Source organism: Barbus barbus, assembly GCF_936440315.1.
Source record: "Barbus barbus genome assembly, chromosome: 26".
Classification (NCBI taxonomy): domain Eukaryota; kingdom Metazoa; phylum Chordata; class Actinopteri; order Cypriniformes; family Cyprinidae; genus Barbus; species Barbus barbus.
The window spans coordinates 8,077,083-8,100,474 of NC_136754.1; the positions used below are offsets into that span (position 1 = coordinate 8,077,083).

The 23,392-nt window shown below is 37.6% G+C and overlaps 1 protein-coding gene across 1 annotated transcript in view; it reads right to left on the reverse strand.

The window, feature by feature from the left end:
* Positions 1-22,457, reverse strand: part of LOC306846328 (ephrin type-A receptor 3-like) — a 117,700-nt gene extending 95,243 nt beyond the window's left edge. Inside the window, exons 1-3 of the mRNA XM_079379630.1 lie at positions 22,305-22,457; positions 9,885-9,949; positions 4,055-4,715 (exon numbers count right to left, since the gene is read on the reverse strand). Of these exons, the coding sequence (XP_079235756.1) occupies positions 4,055-4,715; positions 9,885-9,949; positions 22,305-22,398 (820 nt within the window). The 5' untranslated portion in view covers positions 22,399-22,457. The remainder of the gene's footprint in view (positions 1-4,054; positions 4,716-9,884; positions 9,950-22,304) is intronic.
* Positions 22,458-23,392: the final 935 nt, after the last annotated feature.

Here is a 23,392-nt window from a genome sequence, read left to right on the forward strand (position 1 = left end):
TTCTGCTTGAGAAGGAGGGAAGGTTTCAAAACATTTGAAATTTAATACCATACCACTCTTTCTGCAATATCCAACAGAGGAAAGTTATATAGGATACTGTATCCCACAATGTTCTCAATATGACCATTCATTTCTACAGTGATGAATGTCCTGGATGCAATATTAACAGTGATTTCAAATTTCAGCATTTTTATTATTGGACTCCCAAGAGGTCTTTGGATATTTTTAGACAAAATTAAATTAAAAAGTTCTTTGTAGATCACACTTCATTTCACTACACAACTGGTCGATTATTTACAATACCTGCATAATATTTCTTAAAGGGATAGTTCACCCAAAAATTCTGTCATTAATTACTCACTCTCATGTCGTTCCAAACCCATAAGACCTTCATTCATCTTTGGAACACAAATTAAGATATTTTTGATGAAATCTGAAAAAAGCTTTCTGACGCTGCATAGACAGCAACGGAACTACCACATCCAAGGCCTAGAAAAATAGTAAGGACATTGATAAAATAGTCCATGTGACATCAGTGGTTCAACCTTAATTTTATGAAGCTATGAGAATACTTTGTGTGTGCAAAGAAAACAAAAATAATGGCTTTATTCAACAATTTCTTCTCTTCTGTGTTAGTCAACGCACGTTCACAAGAGTACCACAATGCATGCATGTGATGCTGCTTACGCAGGAGCCGACGTTCTGACATAAAACCTGGATGTGCGTAGAAGACTGACATGGAAGAAATTGTTAAAAAAAATATTTAGTTTTGTTTGCTCACAAAAATTATTATCGTATTCTCATAAAATTAAAGTTGAAGCACTGAAATCACATGGACTATTTTAACAATATCCTTACTACGTTTCTGGGCCTTGAATGTGGTAGTTCCCTTGCTGTCTATGCAGGGTCAGAATGCTCTCGGATTTCATCAAAAATATCTTAGTTACACTTTATTTCAATAGTCCACTTTAGACATTCTACTAACTATAAGTAACTTTGTAACTACATGTCAACTAATTCTCATAAATTTTCAACTACATGTCTGCTAACTCTCAGTAGGGTAGGTTTAGGGTTAGTAGAATAACTTGACACTTGCAAAGTTTCTCATAGTCAGTATGTTGTATGTTGTGGACCCATCAAAATAAAGTGTTAGAAGATATTAAACAGACAGTCTACTAATACTCTAATGACTGCTAGTTGACGTGTAGCTGCAAAGTTACTTAATGTTAGTAGAATGTCTAAAGTGGACTACCAAAATAAAGTGTTACCAAAATCTTAATTTGTGTTCCGAAGATGAACGAAGATCTTACGAGTTTGGAACGACAAGAGGGTGAGTAATTAATGACAGAATTTTCATTTTTGGGTGAACTATCCCTTTAAACTACTTTTCAGTCATTACATTCTTCAAGTATGAAAACAATAGGAAAATAAAGCCAAAATCATAACATTATAGGCAATTAAGAAATTCCTGCCAGGACATGTCTGGGAAAAAAAGAACATATTACTGACACTTTGAAACTAGCACAAGCTAACCTAAAAAAATTGTACATAGCAAAAGCTAAAACCACAAAATCAATGTAGTTAACACATAAAAATGGCGATGCTATCTGTTTGCAAGTTGTGTGAAGTCTGCTAACGTTTCATCATGAAGGTGCTGTCATTAGCTCCTCAGCAGGTCCCTCTGTCACTCTAGCCTACCCATTAGCAAACAACATGATGCCACTCAGCAGCCATTAGATGAGAAACAGCCAAATGCACAAAGAAAGAGAACAACAGCCCCACGATTACACTCACAGGAGCCCGTCATGCTTTCCTCACTTCCACAGCCATCCGAGATCTCAGATTTGATAAAAGAAACGTACACTGCATAATGATGCCATGCAAATAAATAAAAATAAGTAGGAGTTTCAGTCAACAAGAGGTTTGAACCTACGAGACCTGTGTGGGTTGCTAGATATTTTCATGTTTTGACGTGTTTGCAGGCTACTCAGAAGTCAAAACAGCAAAAGAACAACATGAGACAAATTAGGAGCATTTGAAGCTAGTATGATCTCAGCAGATCAAATAAAAACCAATCTAAAATAAATACAGCAAAACCATATAGTATGCAATTTTGCAACAGCTAGGACTTAAAACCCCTCTTAGTCACCTAGCCTCAAAGGCCTTTACCTTTAGCTTACATGTCAGGGACTATACTGTATAGAACCATTTGAATAATGGATTTGCTTAATAAAATAAATGTTTTGATTAAAAAAATGTAATAATTTGAATGTATTTTGTAGTAAACACTGAAAAAAGTCATACTGTGAATACAGTACTAAACAACACCCTTTAGCAGCATGGTCTCTCATACCTTATTGCTTCAATATTAACCAAATGAATCAAGAAGATCTGGGGTTTGAGGTACTATTACACTAGCTTCAAATGATGCAAAAAGCAAGCAGATAAAAAAAATTAAATGAAAAAAAAACAAACTCAACAGCTGGCTTAGACTTCTTTGGAGTAAACTTTTACAAACTCATCCAACGAACACACACACACTCTCAAATAAAAGTTAGTCTGTCTGCTGGAGGCCTATGGATTTTTTTTTTTTTTTTTAAGTCGTGACGTATTGTCAAGTATGGTGACCCATACTCGAAATTGGTGCTCTGCGCTTAACCCATCCAAGTGCACACACACAGCAGTGAGTAGTGAACAAATCCACACACACACACACACACACACACACACCGTGAACACACACCCGGAGCAGTGGGCAGCCATTTATGCTGCGGCGCCCGGGGAGCAGTTGGGGGTTCGGTGCCTTGCTCAAGGGCACCTCAGTCGTGGTATTGAGGGTGGAGAGAGTGCTGGACATTCACTCCCCCCACCTACAATTCCTGCCGGCCAGAGACTCGAACCCGCAACCTTTGGATTACGAGTCCGACTCTCTAACCATTAGGCCACGACTTCCCACAAAGCAGAGCAAGTAAACAGATAGTCTGTGGAATGCTATGTCTCAATAATTTGTATCCTGGAGCACAACTACCTTCCCCAACACAGGGAAACGAGGCACAGAGTGAATCTGAATGAGTCACTGAAGCCCTCAGCTACTTTCATTGCAAACTTATTTGCATTCGCTCACAAACACACACATACACGCTCACTTCAGAAGCAAACAAAGGGACCGCAACTGCTAAAAAACTGACTGCGGATACATTTCATCACTACAGAATGTGTCATATATTACCCAATAAATTGCCCAGTTAAGTCAGAAAAACATGTTTTTTTTAATTATATAGTGACCCCAAAATTATATGGACACTTTTGCCACACTTAAAACACATGAATATCACTGAATTATGTAACAAAATATCAAGCCACGTAATTTTAAAGAAACAACATATTTGATGACTTCACACATTAAATATAAAAAATACCTTGAAAGCATTGCAAGGTATGTTCAAAAAAAAAAAAAAAAAATTCTGATAGGTCTAGAATCATTTGCAGATGCAAATGATATTGATATTTGATGTTTAATATTTTGATATTTCTATGTAATGCAATGACATTTAAACATATAAATGGGGATGCACTGATAGTACTTAGTTTATTATGGCTAGCAACAGATAAATGTTAAAATATTTTGTCTAATTAAAAAATATTTTGTTGTAAAAACTTTGATGTTACAAATTAATTTAAGCATTACAACATTAAAATATACAGTATGAAAAATGGATATGCGTTTTGAGATATCCTACAGATTACATTTAACAGTACTATTATTAGTGTTTTTAAATATTAACTTTATGTGAGCATCAGATGATGCAATCTTAATGTAAAAAGAGGGGAAAGAGCATGCACAATTAAATATCCAATATCAACAAATAAAAATATTTGTATCAGTATTAACATCAGTCATCAATGTCAGTCGATAAAAGTAGAAAAAAGTACATGTGCATCCCTACATTTTTAAGTGTAACTTGAAAGTACAAAAGTGTCTAAATATTTTTAGGCCTACTGTATATCAAAAGTTGCCAATACAGGAGTAAAAAATGCTGCATAGAAAACTCACGCTGACAGTAGTCCTTATTCTCCTCAAAGCCTGGCTTGCAGACGCAGCGTCCAATGGGCACCAGCCATCCACCATCTCCACTGCAGTACATCCTCGGTGCCTCAAACTCCTCCGAGTCATTCACACATGATCCCCTAACCTCCACCAAAGCCGAATCTCCCCCTGTCACTGTGTCGGGAAACTGGGCCAAGTTCAGAACAGCAAGAGGACACTTCTTATAGAAGACCCTCAGGGACACCAAAGCGATGCAGGCTCCAACATCTTGGAAAGCCAAGTAGAAACCCTTCTTGCTCAAGTTACTGATGTCCCTCACTTCTGTGTTTAGTTTCATAACGCGATCGCCAACGTCAGTTTGCGTGAAGCTCTCATCGGCTGCGATAGTGTCGATCTTTATGTAATGGCTCTCTTTGATAAACCACAGGTTGGAATTGTTGGACTCGTAGTAGTACATATTGAAAGTTTCTTTGCAGGTGCCAGGGACTCCAGGCAGACTGTTGCAGTCACGCAGGGTGAACTTAATCTCGATGTAGACGCGCTGCGCTCCATCTCGTGGGATGTGGCGTGTGCGTAGCCAGTTGTTCTGATTAGCCTCCATCACATTACACACCTGGTAGGAGCGCATGGGGGTGTTCCTCTCATCCATCACACTGATTTCCTCCCACTGCAACAGACAGAACAACTGTTATGGTAATTTTAATATGAACTGTGACATTTCTGTCTCAAGTTTATTTAGTGGAATAAACTTATTTTATATTTTAGAAACTTTTGTGTGCGATTTTATATGTATGTATATATATATATATATATATATATAATATGCAGCACAACTGTTTTCAACATTGATACTAGTATAAAAAGTTTCCTGAGCTCTAAATCAGCATATTAGAATCATTTCTTAAGGATCATGAAACACTAAAGACTGGAGTATTGAATGCTGAATATTTAGCTTTGCCTTCAAAAGGAACAAATTATGTTTTAAAATGGGAAACAGTCATAGACTGTTATAAACAAACCATATTCAAACTAATAATAATATTTCACAATATTGCCTTTTTACTATATTATTGATCAAATAAATGCAGTCTTGGTGAGCATAAGAGACTTTTAAGTACATAAAAAAATCTATATAAAAAATCTAAATCAGTTCTGAACTCTGGGCTTACAATTGCATGCATATTATGTAAATATTTGTCATATATTATTTCTACTTCATGTATCTCTATTTTCATCATGCATTTCATATTATTTCCATTTCATTTATGGAACACATAGTGTGCCTCAGCTAGTTATGTGTATGTGTGTATGTCTCCAGTATAGGCAGCAGTAGATAGAGTATGTTTAAGGGACTCGTCTCCCATCATCTCTTGCCATCTGCTTCCACTTGTCTAAGGTTCCTTCATTTGGAACACTTCATGCGTAAGTAACATTTCACTCCTTAAAGGGAGAGAAAATAAACCATCCAGGGTGTCTTAGAGGGGTGGGCAATTTCTTGAACGGCTGCTTCTCAAAAAAGATTCTGATTTGCTTCAATAAATTCTATTCCTTTGCTGTATAATTTGCAGCAGAAATGAGCTGAAGGACCACCGGCTCAGTTCTAAGTGATTTTAGGGATTCATTCGAACTTCTGATCAATCAGCGGAACATACTAGACTTCAAATACTAAGAATTCATACATTGTTGCTTGACCACTTGAGCTCCACTTGACATTCCTCATCATTTCTGCTCAAGATTTCTTGAACAGTGCATGATGGGAGCAATCCACTGTGACTGCAAAAAGACATGGAAAGTTATAGCTGGTTCTTTTAAAGAGCGCTATGTTCTTTTGAAGGACTAGTTCACATAAAAATAAAAAGTGTGTCATCTTTTACACAACCTCATGCTGTTCCAAACCTGTACGACTTTTTTTCTTTTTTTCTTTGGTGGAACACAAAATGAGATCTAACCACTCTTTTCAATTAATGCAGACAGGAGCTTTCAAGCCCCAAAAAGTGTGTAAAGATGCCATAAAAGTAATCTGTACTGACTACTGCGATTTTTTTCTGAAGCCACGCAATGCTTTTTTTATGAGAAACAGCAATAATCTACAAATGTTTCTTTTGATTCAAATATTTTCAACGAATAGGTTGATACAATCAATCAGATTTTTCTTTTCATGAGTCAAACCCAATGACTTAATGATTCAGATACTACAGTTAACAGATCAACTTTCAGTCTGTTCATCATACAAAAAGGGTGACACTTAAAAAACAGCATGTGAATCTTTTAAACTTATAATTTATGGTCCTTTTGTTTTCTTTATGAAGCTTTAAAACTCCAGTCCTCAATACTCATAACTGAATGGCAAAGAGCAACCAGTACATGAAATATCTCCTTTTGTGTTCCAAGGAAAAAGCAAAGTCAAATGGGTTTGGAACGAAACAAGGGCAAGTAAATGATGATAGAATTTTCATTTTTGGGTGAACTAATCCTTTAACAACCCTTAAACTGATTTGCAGCTGAATATGGGTGCACATTTAAGCAAATGGTCAAGGAGACAGAGTACATCAGAATGTCTCCAAAAGAGCCATTTTCCACATCAGCGCAATCAAGCATTTGAAGTATTTTATTCCATGCATCAGCAGAGTCTGGAGTGCACATCACTTTCTAGCCATGATGTCATAGCAACAAAGAGAGCATTTATGACACGTTGCCATTAGCTTATAGCTTTAAAAAAGTGATCGAGGCACGAGGGTCAATTGCTAGCGCAGTCTGGCTTTAAACTGAGCCATATGCTGACTGGTGGGAATGGGCGGACATTACAGATCAAAGCGACACAACCACTGAACGTCTTAGGTATGTTCTTTCCCTTCAAGTGCAATAATTATGACATTTGAAGGAATATTTATACAGGGATAAAGGCAGGTTTATGCCTTTCTGTTTATTTATTTTCAAAACTCGGTCTGAACCCAACCGCTATGGAAAGTTTCTTTGGGAACGCATTGTCTGAATTCATGAAGAATTTTACCACAGATGGGTGGTTATACAAAAGTCTAAAGGGTTGTGTTATACACTCCAGATCTCCAGACGTGCATATACAATTTAGTTACGTATTTTAGTATGCCACGATAGGGCACAGCCATCTGAAAGGAAATTGACCATGTGCAGTTGATATATTTGTGAATGAAACTAGCTAAACTCTAGCAAAAGCAATCATAAATCCTCCTACGTGCAGCTAGTTCCACACACACTCACAATTGTTAAGTGAAAAACAGGTTATTTGGACAGGAGGTAAAGCTTAGCCACTCTCAATCAACGTAGCGTTTATAAGTGTGACGTGGGCGTCTTGTTAATTATCGTCTCCAGCTGGCCGCTTACCCTAGAGTCTCATCTGAAATACCTTAAATCCATTCCCCAGTCACCCTTCACAAGGTCTGACCGCTTTGAAGCCAAGCAAATATGTCAGATCAGGGGGTCTGCTTAGCCCTTCATTGGCTTAACTTAATTGCAGGCCCACAATCATCTGGTAGTTTAAGACACTTAAGTGCAATTGACTTTAAATCCCTAAAAGAACCTCTGTTTTTTTGGGCAGAAGGCCTCTTTTGGAGGACATGTTATTAGAGTTACCTGTTTTCTATCACTCTAGGTGAATTACTGCCTTCTATTTTAGTAACAGACGCACACACATACCCTAAATGACTATGGCCATTTGATAGCCGATCCAAAACAAACCTTCCACATCTGGGACAGGGAAAGCTGTATTAGTCCTGACCTGCGAAGGTCAAGTGGCAGTCGATTGAGTCAGTAAGGTAAATATCCAGCGGAGGTGAAGCGGCCGCTTTGGGAACATGTCGGCTTTCCTGTGAGCCGCTCCACAACGGTACAACATCGGCGGATTCAGCGGGTCACGGGTCGCCGCGATAATCCTCAGGTATGAAAAGCAAGCCGCAGCTGTGAGACCTGATTTAGCCTTACAGTTCACTCCCATTAAATAACTGTCATACCAGCAAAACAAAGAGAGTCCTACTATCACTGAATCTAAGGTAAACACAGCACGAGGACAGGGAGGAACGTTCTCTGAAGAGTTTAACAGACGTCATGTTGAAACACGCCAATTGGAAGAGACTCTCACGGTATGTGGGAGTCACCCAATCGAGTAACTAAAGTCTCTTAGTTTGGATTCTAAAACTGATAATTTATGGTTAAATTTGGTTAGTGGTTTGCTGTAAAAAGGGAATACTCTCTATTTAAAAGCTGTTGATGTCTACTACACACTTCTTAATAAGACAGCATTGGGACAACATATCCTCTGTGCACAGGTTGTACTACTTTTTTTCTTTAGCAGATCTGGTTTAATGAATGGTTAAATGGATGACATTAAAAATCTATAGTATAGTGCGGCAAGAATGAGTCCTAAAAGCATTTTAAGCATTTTTACACTTCAGGTTCAATCGCCCCAATACAGTATGATCTCGATATCATGCATCCCTAAAACACACAAATTCCTATGCCGTGTACTATTTAGGACAGATAGTGTGCAAATTGAAATGCAGTCGTAGAGAAACAGCCCTCTGTAGACACTCCAGTCATCTGCTGAGAAGCTGGTGATGGGTTCACTCACACTACAGCAGCGCTCAATCCCACTACAGCAATCCAAACGCACCAAGCCGTTTACAAAGGCTAATCTCCTCTATATAAATGTAAGAGCCTGCAAAGAATACTGTGACTATTAAACATGACAAATCTCATAAATCCTAAATTTGGCTTATAGGATGCATCTGTTTTGAGGATCTTGCTCTATAGCATTTGAATCGTTTCCACAATTTTACTTTTAAATGTCATTCAATATTCACATGCTCTCCTAGGGTGAGGCAGCAGGTTTGAGTTATTGACAATGTATCAGCCTGTTATGCAATGCAATGCTCTATTATGCAAGTCTAATATTTCTCAGTTTGAGAAGGGGTACAGACTTCATGTCTGCCGTACTATTTTCAGCAAAAAATCATTTGCAAATTCCGCTCATCTCCAGATTTAGCTGCTACACGACACGTCTCGTAGACACGCGTGTATAGCACAGACAATCTGATCTAGCTTCTGACGGCTCTATTAAATTATTTAAAAGGCGGCTGTGAAATCCCAAAGATTGATTTTCTTTTAAGCTCACCATGGTTTTTGCAAACTCAATTATTTTTAGACCACTTTGGGTGCCTCAAAAAAGACAGAACAGGCCTTCTATACTCAAAATAAAGGCTCCTTCTTTTGCTCTCTGGCACAGGGGATTGTGTTCCCGCTTTAGAGACTCTTAATCTTGACGTCTTCCTCAAATAAATTGGAAGTAAGCAACCAGGGAAGTTGGTGTTAAGCCGAACATGAACGCCTCTTGGCTGGAAACAGGTCTAAGCTCACTAGACTCCACATGACCTTGACACCACATCCTACAATTTACACACACACAAAATTGTGGCTCCTATTTATAAGAACTTGAGAACATGCTTACAGCCTTTCTTTCCCATGAGCCCAATGTATGCTGTATCCACACTTATGAATATACATGCGCAGGTCGGGTCTAACCATATGCAATCCCAGCACATCTGAAATGCAACAGCATGATTACAGATGATTGTTTGCAAGAAAAAAATGTGCTAGAGGGGTTCAAAAGTGAGTCGAAGCCCAGGAGCATAGATTCATTTTCATTTTAAAAAGTTTGTCCCAGTGTGGTTCAAATCATTTTGTGTAAAACAGGCACAGACAAAACACACTATAATTTGGGCTGGTTGCAAGAGTCAGAATTGATTAAAGACGTTTGGGAGGTTTGTGTGTTTGTGTCTTGATTTTGATTGGTCCTGTTACTCACCCCTTCAGCTGGATAGGCCTCCCAGCCAAGGTCTCCCAGAGCAGACATAGTGTCCAGCAATGTGACTAGAGAGAAAGAAAGAGAAAGAGCACACAGGGGAGAGAAAAAAAGTAATGATTTGTTAAAGTTCACTCAACCTCGTGACATATTGTGAGCAAAACAAGCTGGTTAGATGTGATTGCATATTTGGCAAGTAAATCACAAAGCAGTTGCAGACAATCAGGTCTCTAGCCTGAGGGACGAGAGTCTAGCCCCACGGTTTAAATCATTCCCACAATGCCCTCCTTCATCCAGCAGCGAAACCCAATGCTGGGAACCCATTACAAGAAAAAGACAGTTTTGTAAATCAGATATATCAATAAAAACACATTCATGTCTTACACAGCATTACCGGCAAAACAAAGTTTGCCCTCGATCGCAGTACTGATGGTCTTCATCTGGAGTATGTATGAGTATGCGTGTATGGGTCAACAAACCATCTAAAATTTAATTTCTCATACTAGTTTCTCTTCCTCGCACGGCAGGTCGCAAACTGGGGTTTTCTGTTATGATCTACATTCCAGGGTAAATAGGGTCTTAGCATCGACAGTTATTCATTTTTAATCACCTCTGATGTTGCGTTTTCACATTGAGGAAAACATATTCACAGCTCATTTGATAATAAATTTTTGCAAACCATTTTCTACATTTCATGAACAGAATTAAAAGACACAATTATCAAAACACTGATATAGATATATTTGATTCCCATATAAATATGGAGGCACTGTTTTTGGTGTTACCAGCTGTCACAGTGACATTACAGAAATGAACTGATCAAAATCAGACTTTACAACATCATTATTTAAATGTCATATGTATATTATCCATTTGAATAATACATGACATATTAATGCTGTTATTAAATACTGTTTTATAATAATTAAAATTATATTGAAATAAATTGAATTAATAAAATAATAGAATTATTGATCATTACATTATTAATTTTAGAAACAATAATGCAGCCTGATTGACTGATATACACTCAGACTCACTCTCACAACTTCTTCTAGTCAATACTTCAGGATATCCACATAAAGAAATGCTGAGCACAGTGCATTTTTTTTATATTGGCACACATGCAATTTATTGGCATGCAGATCTTAAGTGGTTTAATAGCCTTGTTTGTCTTTCACCCTCTCGGAAGTCAATGTTTTAACTGGATTTGTCAAAAACAAAAAAGGTAGAGAACAAAAGTATGACCACAGTATCCTTTGCTGCTGTGTATGAAGCAGAGTGGGATGTGTGTCTGATTTATAGTGTTGCAGTGTTGGTGTAAGATTAATGGAGTCATGTATCATAAACATTTTCCGGCAGAATGACTGTAATCCTTAAGCAGTGAGAGGGATCTGCTCTACCTCACATACTGTGCACTGCATAAAATGTCCAAACAACTACAGCGACACAGAGCTGTGAATGTCAATTGCTCATTTCACATTCAAAGTGTTTAGCCAATCATAGAAGACGCTATTTAAATAAAATTAATTTTAATTGAAATGCTTTTGCCTATATAGCCTAATATTACATGTACATAAAAGACAATATGAAACAAAAAAAGTGTTCATATGGAGTGATTCAGTGAAGCCAGATTCATCTCCCTTCCTCCACCCCCTCCTCCTCTCTTATGTCCCCATCTAAATCCACTGGATTGATGAGGAGCGCTTTTCCAAAGAGCTCTACGCCTGATGCAACACATTACGCCCCGGTGACGGTGACATTTGTAAATAAATAAATTTGCAGTGAAAGTGTGTCAGAGTGTTTGCTGAGGCCATTTGCTCAGTGAACAGGTACCCTTTTCGCTGAGGAAAGGTCGCTCTTTAAAACCACACACAACAGATAAAGAGCATTTCTGTGGTCTCTGTTTGGTTAAACCTAGTGATTACTGATGTATTTAATAGCACAGCGTCTAATGGAGGGCGGAAGCTGACCCAATACAACCGCCTTGCGGATGAGAACCTCTAATTTGGATGCGTTAAATCGGGATAAACAATTCCGAAATGGCAGAGGAAAGAGGAAGCCAGTAATAATGTGGATAACACAGGTGGATGACTGTTATATCAATTACTCTCATAGCTGCTGATAAAGCCTGTGGTGGTAAAACAAAAGAGACTTCATTTAGCTAAACACCACACATCACACTTCAGCTCTGATGCTTCACAAACATAACTGTGTGTTTAAAGAGGCTTTAAGTGAAAACCACTTGCAAACTGTATGCAAGGAAGTAGAATTAACATTAAAATAAATATAAATAAACTTAAAAAAATAGAGTTTGCATTTTGCTTTTACAAAGTGTTGTATAGTCGTTTTGTTAAAAAAATGACAGACCGACAGATGGACGGACAGATAGATAGATAGAATGCTAGACAGACAGACAGATAGATGGATAGATAAAAAGTAGAATGTTAGAACAATAGATAGAACGATAGACAGAGAGACAGACAGAGAGATAGACAGTTAGAACAGTAGAACGACAGAACAATAGATAGAATGTTAGATTAATAGATAGACAAACAGACAGACAGACAACCTTCCTAATTTCTCATCTCTTTGTCTCTTCTGTTCTTTCTTACTCGTCTCACTCTATCTCTCTGTCCCTGGAGAAGTGAATTCATCTGCAAGTGTAACTCTAACTTGACTTGCTTTCTCACATCTAAAAGACTTTTGTCCATTTGTGTCCCAGCCCTGCTCAGATTCATCATCCAATAAAACCAAAACACCATCTATGATTCGATACCAGATCAAAGCCAGCAAAACACTTTACAGTAAGATTCATATATCGCCTCATCTCACACTTGTGGCAAATAAAACACTGCCTTATCACACACTTCCATCGCCTTACATAAAATAGGTCTGATAATTTACCATAAGGATTTTAAAGGATTCATGTTTCAGAGATACATTTTTCTTTCAACACAACATGTGAATCATTTTCCCATTAACGCCTCTGTTGTCTGCAGGAGTAGACTGCATGGGCTCTTCACAGGGTTTGGTTTCAAACAGGCATGCTCATGTATCGATTATCGTCGGCGGGCAGCATTGTACATGGGTAAGAAAAGCAGAGAGACTTTGGGACCATGTTACTGGAACAGGATGCCCCAGAGACAAGCTAGAGTCCACTCCAGGATTTTATTGTGATAAATCATTAAATACGACACTTTTATCATAATCCATTGATCTGTTGCACTTTTAGTTCCTTGCATTAGTGAATCTCTACTGGAAGCATATGGGGAGGAAAATTATTGTTATTGTCTGAAATACATGAAAAGAGCTTGTGGCCAGGCTGAAAAATTGGCTGACATTTGGGCAGTTTAAGGGTGTGTTTACACTTGGCAGGCTTGGTTTGAATAAAACAGACTCTGGTGCGATTGCTCTGTTAGTGTTGTTCATTTTAATAAGTGTGAAGGCTGCCATCCCGAACCTTGGTTTACAACGAGTGGACCGAGATCCACCTTTTTCATGTTTGGTAAGTTTGCAAAATGTGTCACACAATCTGTCCAATTAGGTTGTGATCTAATCATTATGCTTTTAGGTTTTGTATCTTTAGGTTCATGATAAAAACGACAGTGTGAACACTAACTGTACTGAACCAGGACTAAATATACCTATAATATATACTAAATATATATTTTTTCTTTTTTGGTCCAGACTAAAAGAACCAAGAGAACCAAACAACAAATTTAAACACACACTAAGATGATCAGCATATTTTTTTATATATATATATATATATATATATATATATATATATATATATATATATATATATATATATATATATATATATATATATATATATATATATATATATATATATTCAGCACAGAAGCATTCAAGAAATCAACAGTAAAACATTTATAAATAAAATAAAAATATTCAAATAAATTCCATAAAATATTTAGGAGCTGTTTTAAAGGAAATGTTTCTTGAGCAGCAAATCAGCATATTAAAGTAATTTCTGATAGATCATGTGACACCAAAGACTGGAATAATGACTGCTAAAAATTCAGCTTTGCCAAAGGAATAAAATAGGTTTATTAAAATAGACAAAAAATGTATTTTAAAAACTGTAATCTTTAATAGTACAGTACATTTTACAGTTTTTACTATATTTTGATCAAGTTAATGCAGACTTGGTAAGCACCTCTTTTGAAATTTTTGCACATGAATAAAAAAAAATATTCAAGATCTTTGAATTCTTCGTTAATCTACATGTGTTCTAAGAAAATTCTCTGGCTGTCTTCTGGCGTCAGCCACTGAAAAAAACAAATTTAACTCGCTCGATCACTAGCATATCAACACACATACAGAAATTGAGACCAACATCACTACTGTTCCCTTTTTCCATTCTCGTTCTCTGTCTTTATCCAGATCCCCCATGATGCTCACTTTCTCTCTCTCTCTCCTGCGGTTGAAGTGCTTGAGTCCAGGCCAGGGGTGATTACGGACGCTTTGAGTGGGGAGAGCTCAGTGTTCCTCTGGCTGTGATCTCCACTTCCATCCCTTTTTGCTTTCTAATCCCGGCGGAAGAGCTGCTTTAATCTACCTGCCAGCAATCAAACGCCCCGCCAGCACTTCCAATACCTTAGGCAGAGCCGCACGACTTCACAATGAGGGCGGCAGCCAAAAACACACGCTTTATCACAGGTGTGAATATACGGACTGCCTACTGAAAAGCAGGATCAATATGAAGATAAAAAGGTGTACTGAAACAGCCTCCCTATAGAACACATTAGGTCTAAAAACATACATTTTATAATAGATAAAGCACAAAAACGCACAACACACACAGCTCTCAACCTCTCTGATGCATTTCTCCATCTGAATGAGGCCGTCAATGGTGCTTAGGGTCTTTCGTTCCGCTCTCAGTGGCAGGGGCCAGAGTGTTGTCGTGGTAACAGGGAGGTACAGGGGTACAACAAGGGGGAAATTGAAGATTTGTGGATCTCGCTGCAGTAAGACATTAAGGAATGCTGGAGTGGGTGCGGTTCGGTCAGCCCTCTCCACACTGGGTCACTCGGCAGCCAATGGCACATTAGTGAGCACATAATCACTGCTGAGGGCCGAGCCAGTGTACCTGCGAGCAGCTACCAGCTTCATGGGCTGCATCCATAATGAGCCAAAGTCATCAGAAAAGCATATGGAAGAGACCGCTTCCTCTTCCAAACTCACAGCTTGCTTGGAACGATGTATATAAAACCATTTTAGACATAGATGCCAGTTATTTCAGTGACTATATTAGTATTAGTGTTTGTTTTTTAATCAGAATCTGTCTGATTGACGATAATATCAAGGCAAAAAGAGTACTTAACACTTACCCATATTTTCTACATTTACCCATATTACTGTACATTAATAGCATCTAAAATTTGTAATCTGTGTTTTAGTATGAACACTAAAATAAATAATTTTGGCCATCAAATTATAATATGCTCATTTCTTATTAAACAGTTGTGCTGCTTAATATTTTTGAGAAAACTGTCAATTTTTCAAAAAAATGAAAATAAAATAAACTTTTTTTAGTGCTGTCAAATGATTAATCGCATCCAAAATAATGAGTGTACTGTGTATATTTATTATGTATATATTTAAGAAAAATATGTTATGTTTGTATATTAAATGCAATTATATATATTATAAATTATATTAATATAAATATATGTAAATATTTTCAAAATATATACTGTGTGTATTTATGTACATAATAAATATACACAGTACACACACATATTATTATTTAAACAAAAACTTTTATTTTGGATGCGATTAATCACGATTAATCGTTTGACAGCACAATTATTTTAAGGATTTTTAAATGAATAAAAGCTCAAAAGAAACATTAATCAATGCAATGCATCCTTGCTAAAAGTATATTTTATGCAAATCTTACTAAATTTGGAATTGTAGTGTGTGTGTGTTTGTGTGTCTAGAGCACTTTTGAAACAATGTGCATTGTAAAAAAGTGCTGAAGAAATTAAATGAAAAATATTAACCATGACTGTTTACATTACTGAAAAACAATGATGTAGAAACACTTTTCACTCGGACATTGCTAGTAAATTTCACAATTATTTACATAGACATGTCAAGAGAATTAAACATGCAATTTTGTGTATAAAGACTAAAATAGTATTTTCTTGTAAACCTACTCCAATAACCCTTTATTTGCAACTTAATTTTTTTAATATTAGCTGTATTCAGAAACTTTAGCTGCCAGCAACAACGCAGTTTAGACATCTGAGATACAGATTTGTACTGTATATTTTCTTATTTTAAATAGCATTTGCTCAATCTGGCTCTGTAAAATACTGAGAAAATGTTGCAAACTGAAAATAGTGGTATTTGTTAGCCCTCTGAAAGTACTGTAGAATTTATCTGAAGCACTGCAAAGCCAGACAAGCACAGACACACACACAACTGGACAGGAGAGAAGAAAAACTGAATACACTCGCTTACGCACACACATGCACTCTGACAATCACACAGGAGGACAAAGCTTAGAGTCATGGGAACACAAAGCTTTAGAAGACAAGATTTTTGAATGACAGCATCCTCAAGTCCCTCGGCACCAAATTGGCCACAGGAGGGAAAGAATGAGAGAAAGCTGGAAGAGAAAAGAGTGTGAGTGACTGAGAGAGAAAAAGAGAGAGAACGAGAGAGACTTTCAGTCAGTCCAGGCTAAAGCTCATTGGCATACAAATCCTTCCCACAAACACATCTCCATTCTGCCTCTTTTTTCCCTCTATCAGCTGCCAGGTCGCCCTGCTATTGTGCCCGGTCTGGAGAGTGCATGGAGAATGAAGCCCTCAGACAATGACCACTCTTTTCCTCTCCTTTTCATCTCTTTCATTCTCATTTTCCTCTGCCATTTCCCACTGGCCATCAGGCTCTACATGGACTGAACAAAAAGACCACAAAAATTCCCATAATCACCTGGCTGCTAGATGGAAAAGGTTTGATTCCATTCACAAACCTGAGATTCTCTGATTAGTAATAAATCATGTGAAGTAAATGTTTCAGATGAATATGTAACATAATGGATGTTACCCAAATTATACAAATAAATAAATAATAATAAAAATGTTATATATATATATATATATATATATATATATATATAAACAATAAAGTATTGCACTAATGAATTAAATTGACATATTTGAAATATTTAAAAATCTCAGCTCAAAGAAAATAAACATTACTTCATTTTAAAACATTGTTACTAGTTCTTGACCTATGTTCTGTCACATTGTGGTTGTAGAAGTGGGTCATATGACACCAGAAACCTAAATCTGCAAAGGAATTAATTTTCCCCATCATATACTCACAACCCTCATTCCATCCATTTTCAGTGCACTTACTTGTGACCACCAATAGCTTTGTGGTGCATTATCGTATCACTTTAACTATTTTCCCTACCAAAAATGCTCCCCGATCTTTATAACATGACCGGGCTGTATTATTTTCCAGTTAAGAGGTGCATTACTTAAATTACACCTCTTTTATCACTGTGTGTTGACCATCTAAAGTGCCATCTCAAGAACCGCATAAGACTGGATCAGGTCACAGAGACAGCATGTGATATCAGAATGACCCAGCAAACAGCCGTCCGGAGCAGGATGTTGGTTTTGGCTTTTGAAAAAGAGATGTTCATCGAGTGGCAAGGTCGCGCATGGAAATATGAATCTAACCATTGTTTGGCCCACCACACAGATGAGCTAAGCAAACAGCCCACCATCAGCTCCGACAAACATAGACTCAAAGTATGCGGGACACAGGCACTGAGAGATTTCACCCGGTCAATAACACAGAGCCGACCAAATTGAAAAACCCTGCTGTTTGTTTAGCGCTGCGTTAAGGCGGCGATTCTCTGAGCACAATCGCCTCTCCAAACCAAGCAAAAAAGAGAAAAGCTGAGGCCGAAAGCAGACAGATGAATTCAATTAAAACAAATAAAAGGTCAAGACTGGGACCCAGCAAGACCGCAGGGAGAGCGGAGAGCGGAGCGCACAGCGTGACGTTTAGAGTCAGCCTCCATTGTGTTGACTAGCCTGCTAATGAGCTTCCAGTGAGAGAACCAGGAGCCGAACATGAGTGTCAGAGGCGTTAATTTGTAGAAACAGAAAGAGAAGAGTGAGAGAGTTAAAAAGGGAGGACTGAGCGGCTCATTTGTTGGAGACAGAAGTATTCGTAGCTGACAGGGCAATGCAGAACAGAGGGCATCCCAGTGAATACAGGTCACCAGCCCAGCATGTCACAGGAAGTGTTCCTTTACAAAAACAACAGATAGAGCCCAAACAACGACCCGAGTTCAACCAAAACAAATAACCGATCATGTAAAATGATCCTTTTTTACAAAGAAACTACAGCGGTCTGCCAATTCACACTGTTTGTAGGCCATTGTGCACCGTTCAAGGCTTATGATGTCCTAAAATCAATAGCTATATGTCTGCCCCTACCTCTTTCACCTATTTTAATTTCATTGCAAATAATATTGGCAATCAATTACCTGGCTTGAGCCATTGTGTGTCCAGAAAATAATTTGCTCTCAGCCTTTGCTCGTGTGTGGTAATAATGGTGTGTACGGTGGGAAATTAAGAGGCCCTCTAAGGTCCTTTTTTATGATTGCACATTGGTGTGCAACCTACAACGCAAAGCCATCAGTAATCTCAGTAATAGAGGTGAATCAGTGCGGTGAGGCGGCCAATCAATGCTCACGTCAGCTCAAGGTCATGAACAAAATAATGATGGTGATAAAAGCAATCCAATTACACTGATGTGATTAATCATAAAATTATATTATGATTCCCGTTCTCATTATACAGTTAAACAAGTGTAATCAATAAATAGATCTATGGTTATTCTCCTAAAAGAAAGACTCTACTCAAGAGATTTGAAGAGATCTTAAAGGGATAGTTCATCAGGAAAATTCTGTCCGCAGTAAATGACGACAAACCCTTACATTGTTACAAACCTATATGCCTAGCTTTCGTAGAAAATATCTATATAGAATATATTTTAAAGAATGTATGGACAAAAACAACTTAAACAATAAAAGTCAATGGGGTCCCAAAGAACACTGGATCCCACTGATGAAGAAACAAAAGAAGAAGAAAAACATGATTTTCAAAATAATTCTTCTTTTGTTTCCCACAGATGGAAGAAACAGTTTGGAACAACATGAGAGTACAAAAAGTCAAACCTTTCCCATTTATTTTTTATCCAGGATCAAATTATCTGAGGTATTCTCCACACACAATGTATCATTTGTTTCTATTATTATTTTGCCTGAAACATTACTGAAACTTCATTATGTATCCTACACGTTAAGAGAATGCAAACTCAGAGAAATAAGATTGATCTCTTTAGCTGTATATCTATATATACAATTACTCAGAGGTTCATAGATAGATAGATAGATAGATAGATAGATAGATAGATAGATAGATAGATAGATAGATAGATAGATAGATAGATAGATAGATAGATAGATAGATAGATAGATAGATAGAAGCTTGCCAATCGAATATAGGCATAAGAGCATCGAATAAGCCTAATAAATCAAATAAATAAGAGCATGGACACTTGTTTTGTGTGTGTGTCCTGCTTTCTTGCTTGTTTTAGCCGAGGCATTTGGACATGAGGGCACTCTAATCCAGACTGTTTAAACCTGGAGAAAAGGCAGAGAACAGAGGCTCCTTCACAAACAGAGCCTCTTCCCCTGGGGGGAAGCTGAGCCACTAATCCTGCTGCCCAGTAAATGAAAGCATGCAACAGGGACAGGTCACCCAAACTCGCTAGAAGGGAGGAAAGAGAGAAAGGAATATCAGAACAGTGAAAATAGCCCATGGTGGAACTAGAATACTAATCTGGAGCAAAAGAAGTAAAAAAGAAACATAAAAATCGATGACCATTCCAGGGGTTCAGCAAAAAGATTAAATGTTCTTTTTAAGCCATTAAACCGAATTAAGCTCACCAACCCGGATCAGACTCAATCTAATCTTTTCTCAAGCAGGTGGTATGAACCGTCCGCTGTTAGACTGCAAGAGACTAAATAGAGCTCTTCTTCATTTCATTGTAAAATTAGTTTTGAATCAGTGTCTAGTCGTGTGCTTGTTGATACTCTGGAAAACACGCTTGGTGATGCCTTGGCATAATTGTGTTAAGATCTCCATGAATAGGGCTCAGAATCCCAACCCTTGTCAAAATAAAAACCTATTTTTTGGTTCCGCCCCAAATGTTTCAGATTCTAAATTCACGAAACTGTGAGATCCACCGCAAAACAAAACCTTGACAAAAGAATGTGTGTGCTACAAGGCGCCCTCTACTGTTCACATCAGCTGCTGCACTGTCCCCTGACCTCTCTGAATTCATTCCTTCTTAGATGACTTTCACATTTTGGTCCATATGTGGCAAATGACTCCCGTGTCATTGTGTTCGCATTGCTCCAGTGTAACATGGCACCCGCACTCCTACTGCGGCTTAAAATAACAAACGCTGGTCAGTCTTACGGCTCGGTGAGCAAGCACAGCGGGCGTCCTCCAGATGAGACGATGTTATTTACAGTCACATAGAGCACCACGGAGCATAGCAGAGACAAAGCAGAAGAGACTGTGCTTAGGCGTTGGAAGCCACTGGATGAGCGGTTATGCACTCTGCTCACATACACACAAAAGCACATGCTACTACGAAAATACAAAGACATAGGGCAGTCGACTAAAGTCGGCCAATTAGGCCGATAACAGAGGGGAAGGTTCAGAAGAAAGCAGAAAACATTATAAAGAAAAAAGAGGCTAGAAGAACAAGCCCTGCTGGGAGGGAAATGAGGGAAAGAGAAACAGAGCAAAAACGATTTCCAGTCACCGGACGGCCAGAGACCCCAGCTGTTTAGTCTTTCTGTTGGGCAAAAATGGTTTCATCATCCTCTAAAATGCATTTTTTATCCAACAAAATAAATTTTCCTCAGGTTTTGAGAGTTGGCATTGGTGCAATCTAAATGCTTATTACACTCAAAAAGCTGATTTCTTCCATTTATGAATGAATTTACTGAAAGGACCCAGAAAAAGTGAAGTTCTTTCACTCTTCTGCTCGGGATAGGAAATTACTGACAAGGCTCTCGGCCTCGATGGAAGCATTATCTTCATTGTCTATCTAGGATGCATTTTGCTGAACTCAAATTCCAACATTTGAGCTGAAAAACAAGCTCATTCATAAGGTCTGACTGTCTTTATTATATATATATATAAAGCACAATTCAAAACGAACCATGCTGAAATATTTGCTGGACAACTCAAAGCTCTGGCACACACAAAAAAAAACATGCTCTTTTTTTTTTTTTTTTTTTTTTTGAGATAATTAAAATAAACCTTCATTAACATTAACATAATCATAAATTGCTATTCCAAATGTATTTATTTTTAAATAAAGTGATAAACTACTTGGCCAGTTCCATGTGTTCTCATTCTTGTGGCAGAGAACTGGTACTTATATGCTATTTTAGGATTTTTTTATTTATTTAACAGACTGTGGAACAGATTTTTCTAGCGTGTATTGAAACTGCCATATAGACAAGATGCAGTCACCATTAACAAATCACCTTATGGTCACTGATAAATGATCAGAGACTTCTCTCTTGTTCCAGCTGGCCAAAGGCACATTGCACACAACACACCGCACAATTTCTGGACACATAAGACTTTTACTTGCTCACATCATGTTCTTAATTTTGTTTTATTTGCTTTTTAATCCTTAGCAAATGTATGTGCTTTCAAATAACTTTTAACACTTGGTATAATATTAAATAATAAAATATTAAATAACTTTCTAATACATAGTCAGTCTCTTAAGTTTCTTCCAGTTCACTTTTAGGGAGAGAAAAATAAATAAATAAACAAAAAAATATAGCTTTACTGTTGTACTGTGACTTTCGAGTAGAGTATAAGAGTATTCACATCTTATTTTCTATTTTAAAAATGTCTTAAACTGATTTTTACACTCCATACTCGTCGTTCATTTTTGCTGTGGTAGCAAACGTGCATTACAATAATTCTTAAAATTTCACATTTGTGATCCGATCGTGTGTATTCATTATCCTAATAACTGGCACGTGTATAGTGTGAAACATATTGGAAATGTCCAACTGCAATCCACAGGGAGCACTTCAAAGGCGAGTTCTACAGGACAAGCATGTTGTATCCTAATATTTCAATAAACCTAAGTTAAAAACACATGCACTTGCAATTTTTCCTGCTTGCTTCATTCACCTTATGCATGATTTATAGAAACCACAGCATCCAGAGCGCACTTCAGAAACTGTGTCTCCCGCAAACCTCAACCATTAATTAATCCTATTTTTAGTGAATAAACACAAAGCCCTCTTACCTTCATTTTCTGGGTAATTCCGTAAGGCTTGACTCGGTGTGAGGGAGGGGAAAAGAAAGAAAAGAAGGGACGGATAAATCCAAAGGGTTGCCATTTTCAGGCTGCGCTGAGCGCGCGCTGCATCCCTCTTGCTGTAGAAAGTTACTGAGGCTCGCGATCAGAGCTCAAGTGAGGAGAGGAGAGGAGAGCAGAGGAGAGGGAGGGTCCTGGACTAGCCTCAGAGTGTCAATCATCCCGGGCTGCCAGGGAAACGGAGGACGGCGGGAGGCGCGCGGCTGCTTTTAAAGGCGCGAGCTCGATAAAGATCTCAACCGCGCCACACAGAAACTAAAGGAAGCGCGGACGATGACAGCTGCCAAATTTAATTTTAGACTGACTTTAAACTGCTTAATTCTAATTTTCGGAGGTAATTTTAGTAGTAGCGACACTTTTTTAATGGTTTAAGTTTCTGAAGTAAGCTATATTATGGGGGGGAAAAAAACGTCTCATATTACGACGAAATAAACAAACATGGAATAATTTAAGTGATTCTCCTTTTAGCCTTAAAATTGCTCTTCACTTATATACGGTATAGGTTTATCTTTAAGAAAATTTAGGGTCAAAGGATAATTTAAGGTCAAAATGAAGGTAAGTAGCTACATTAACACTTCTAGCTACGCAAGTTACGTGATTTTGTTCAGTTGCAATAGGGGTTATGCGCTACAGACTTACGATTTCTGTTAAACAGGTCTCGCCTCTTCCAGTTCAAGCGTTTTGCATGATCATAACCAATGTCCATCACATAGGCCTGTAAGGATTGATATCTTAAAGTTTTGTATTTTTATTCTTTTCACTAAGCTTTAGATATAATATTTATTTATGAAACGCATGTGACTTAAATTAAATTATTTTAAATGTGCATCTGATAACAGATAGCTGGGATTACACAGGATTCGTATTTTAAAGAGAACCAGTTCAAAAGGAAGAATAATTTGCACTTTTGGGTTAAAATAATTTCTTAATATGAAATTCAAATGGTATGACAATTAGAGATTAGACTGTACAGAAATTGAAATCTGCACGCTAATACACACTACATACACAGTCAC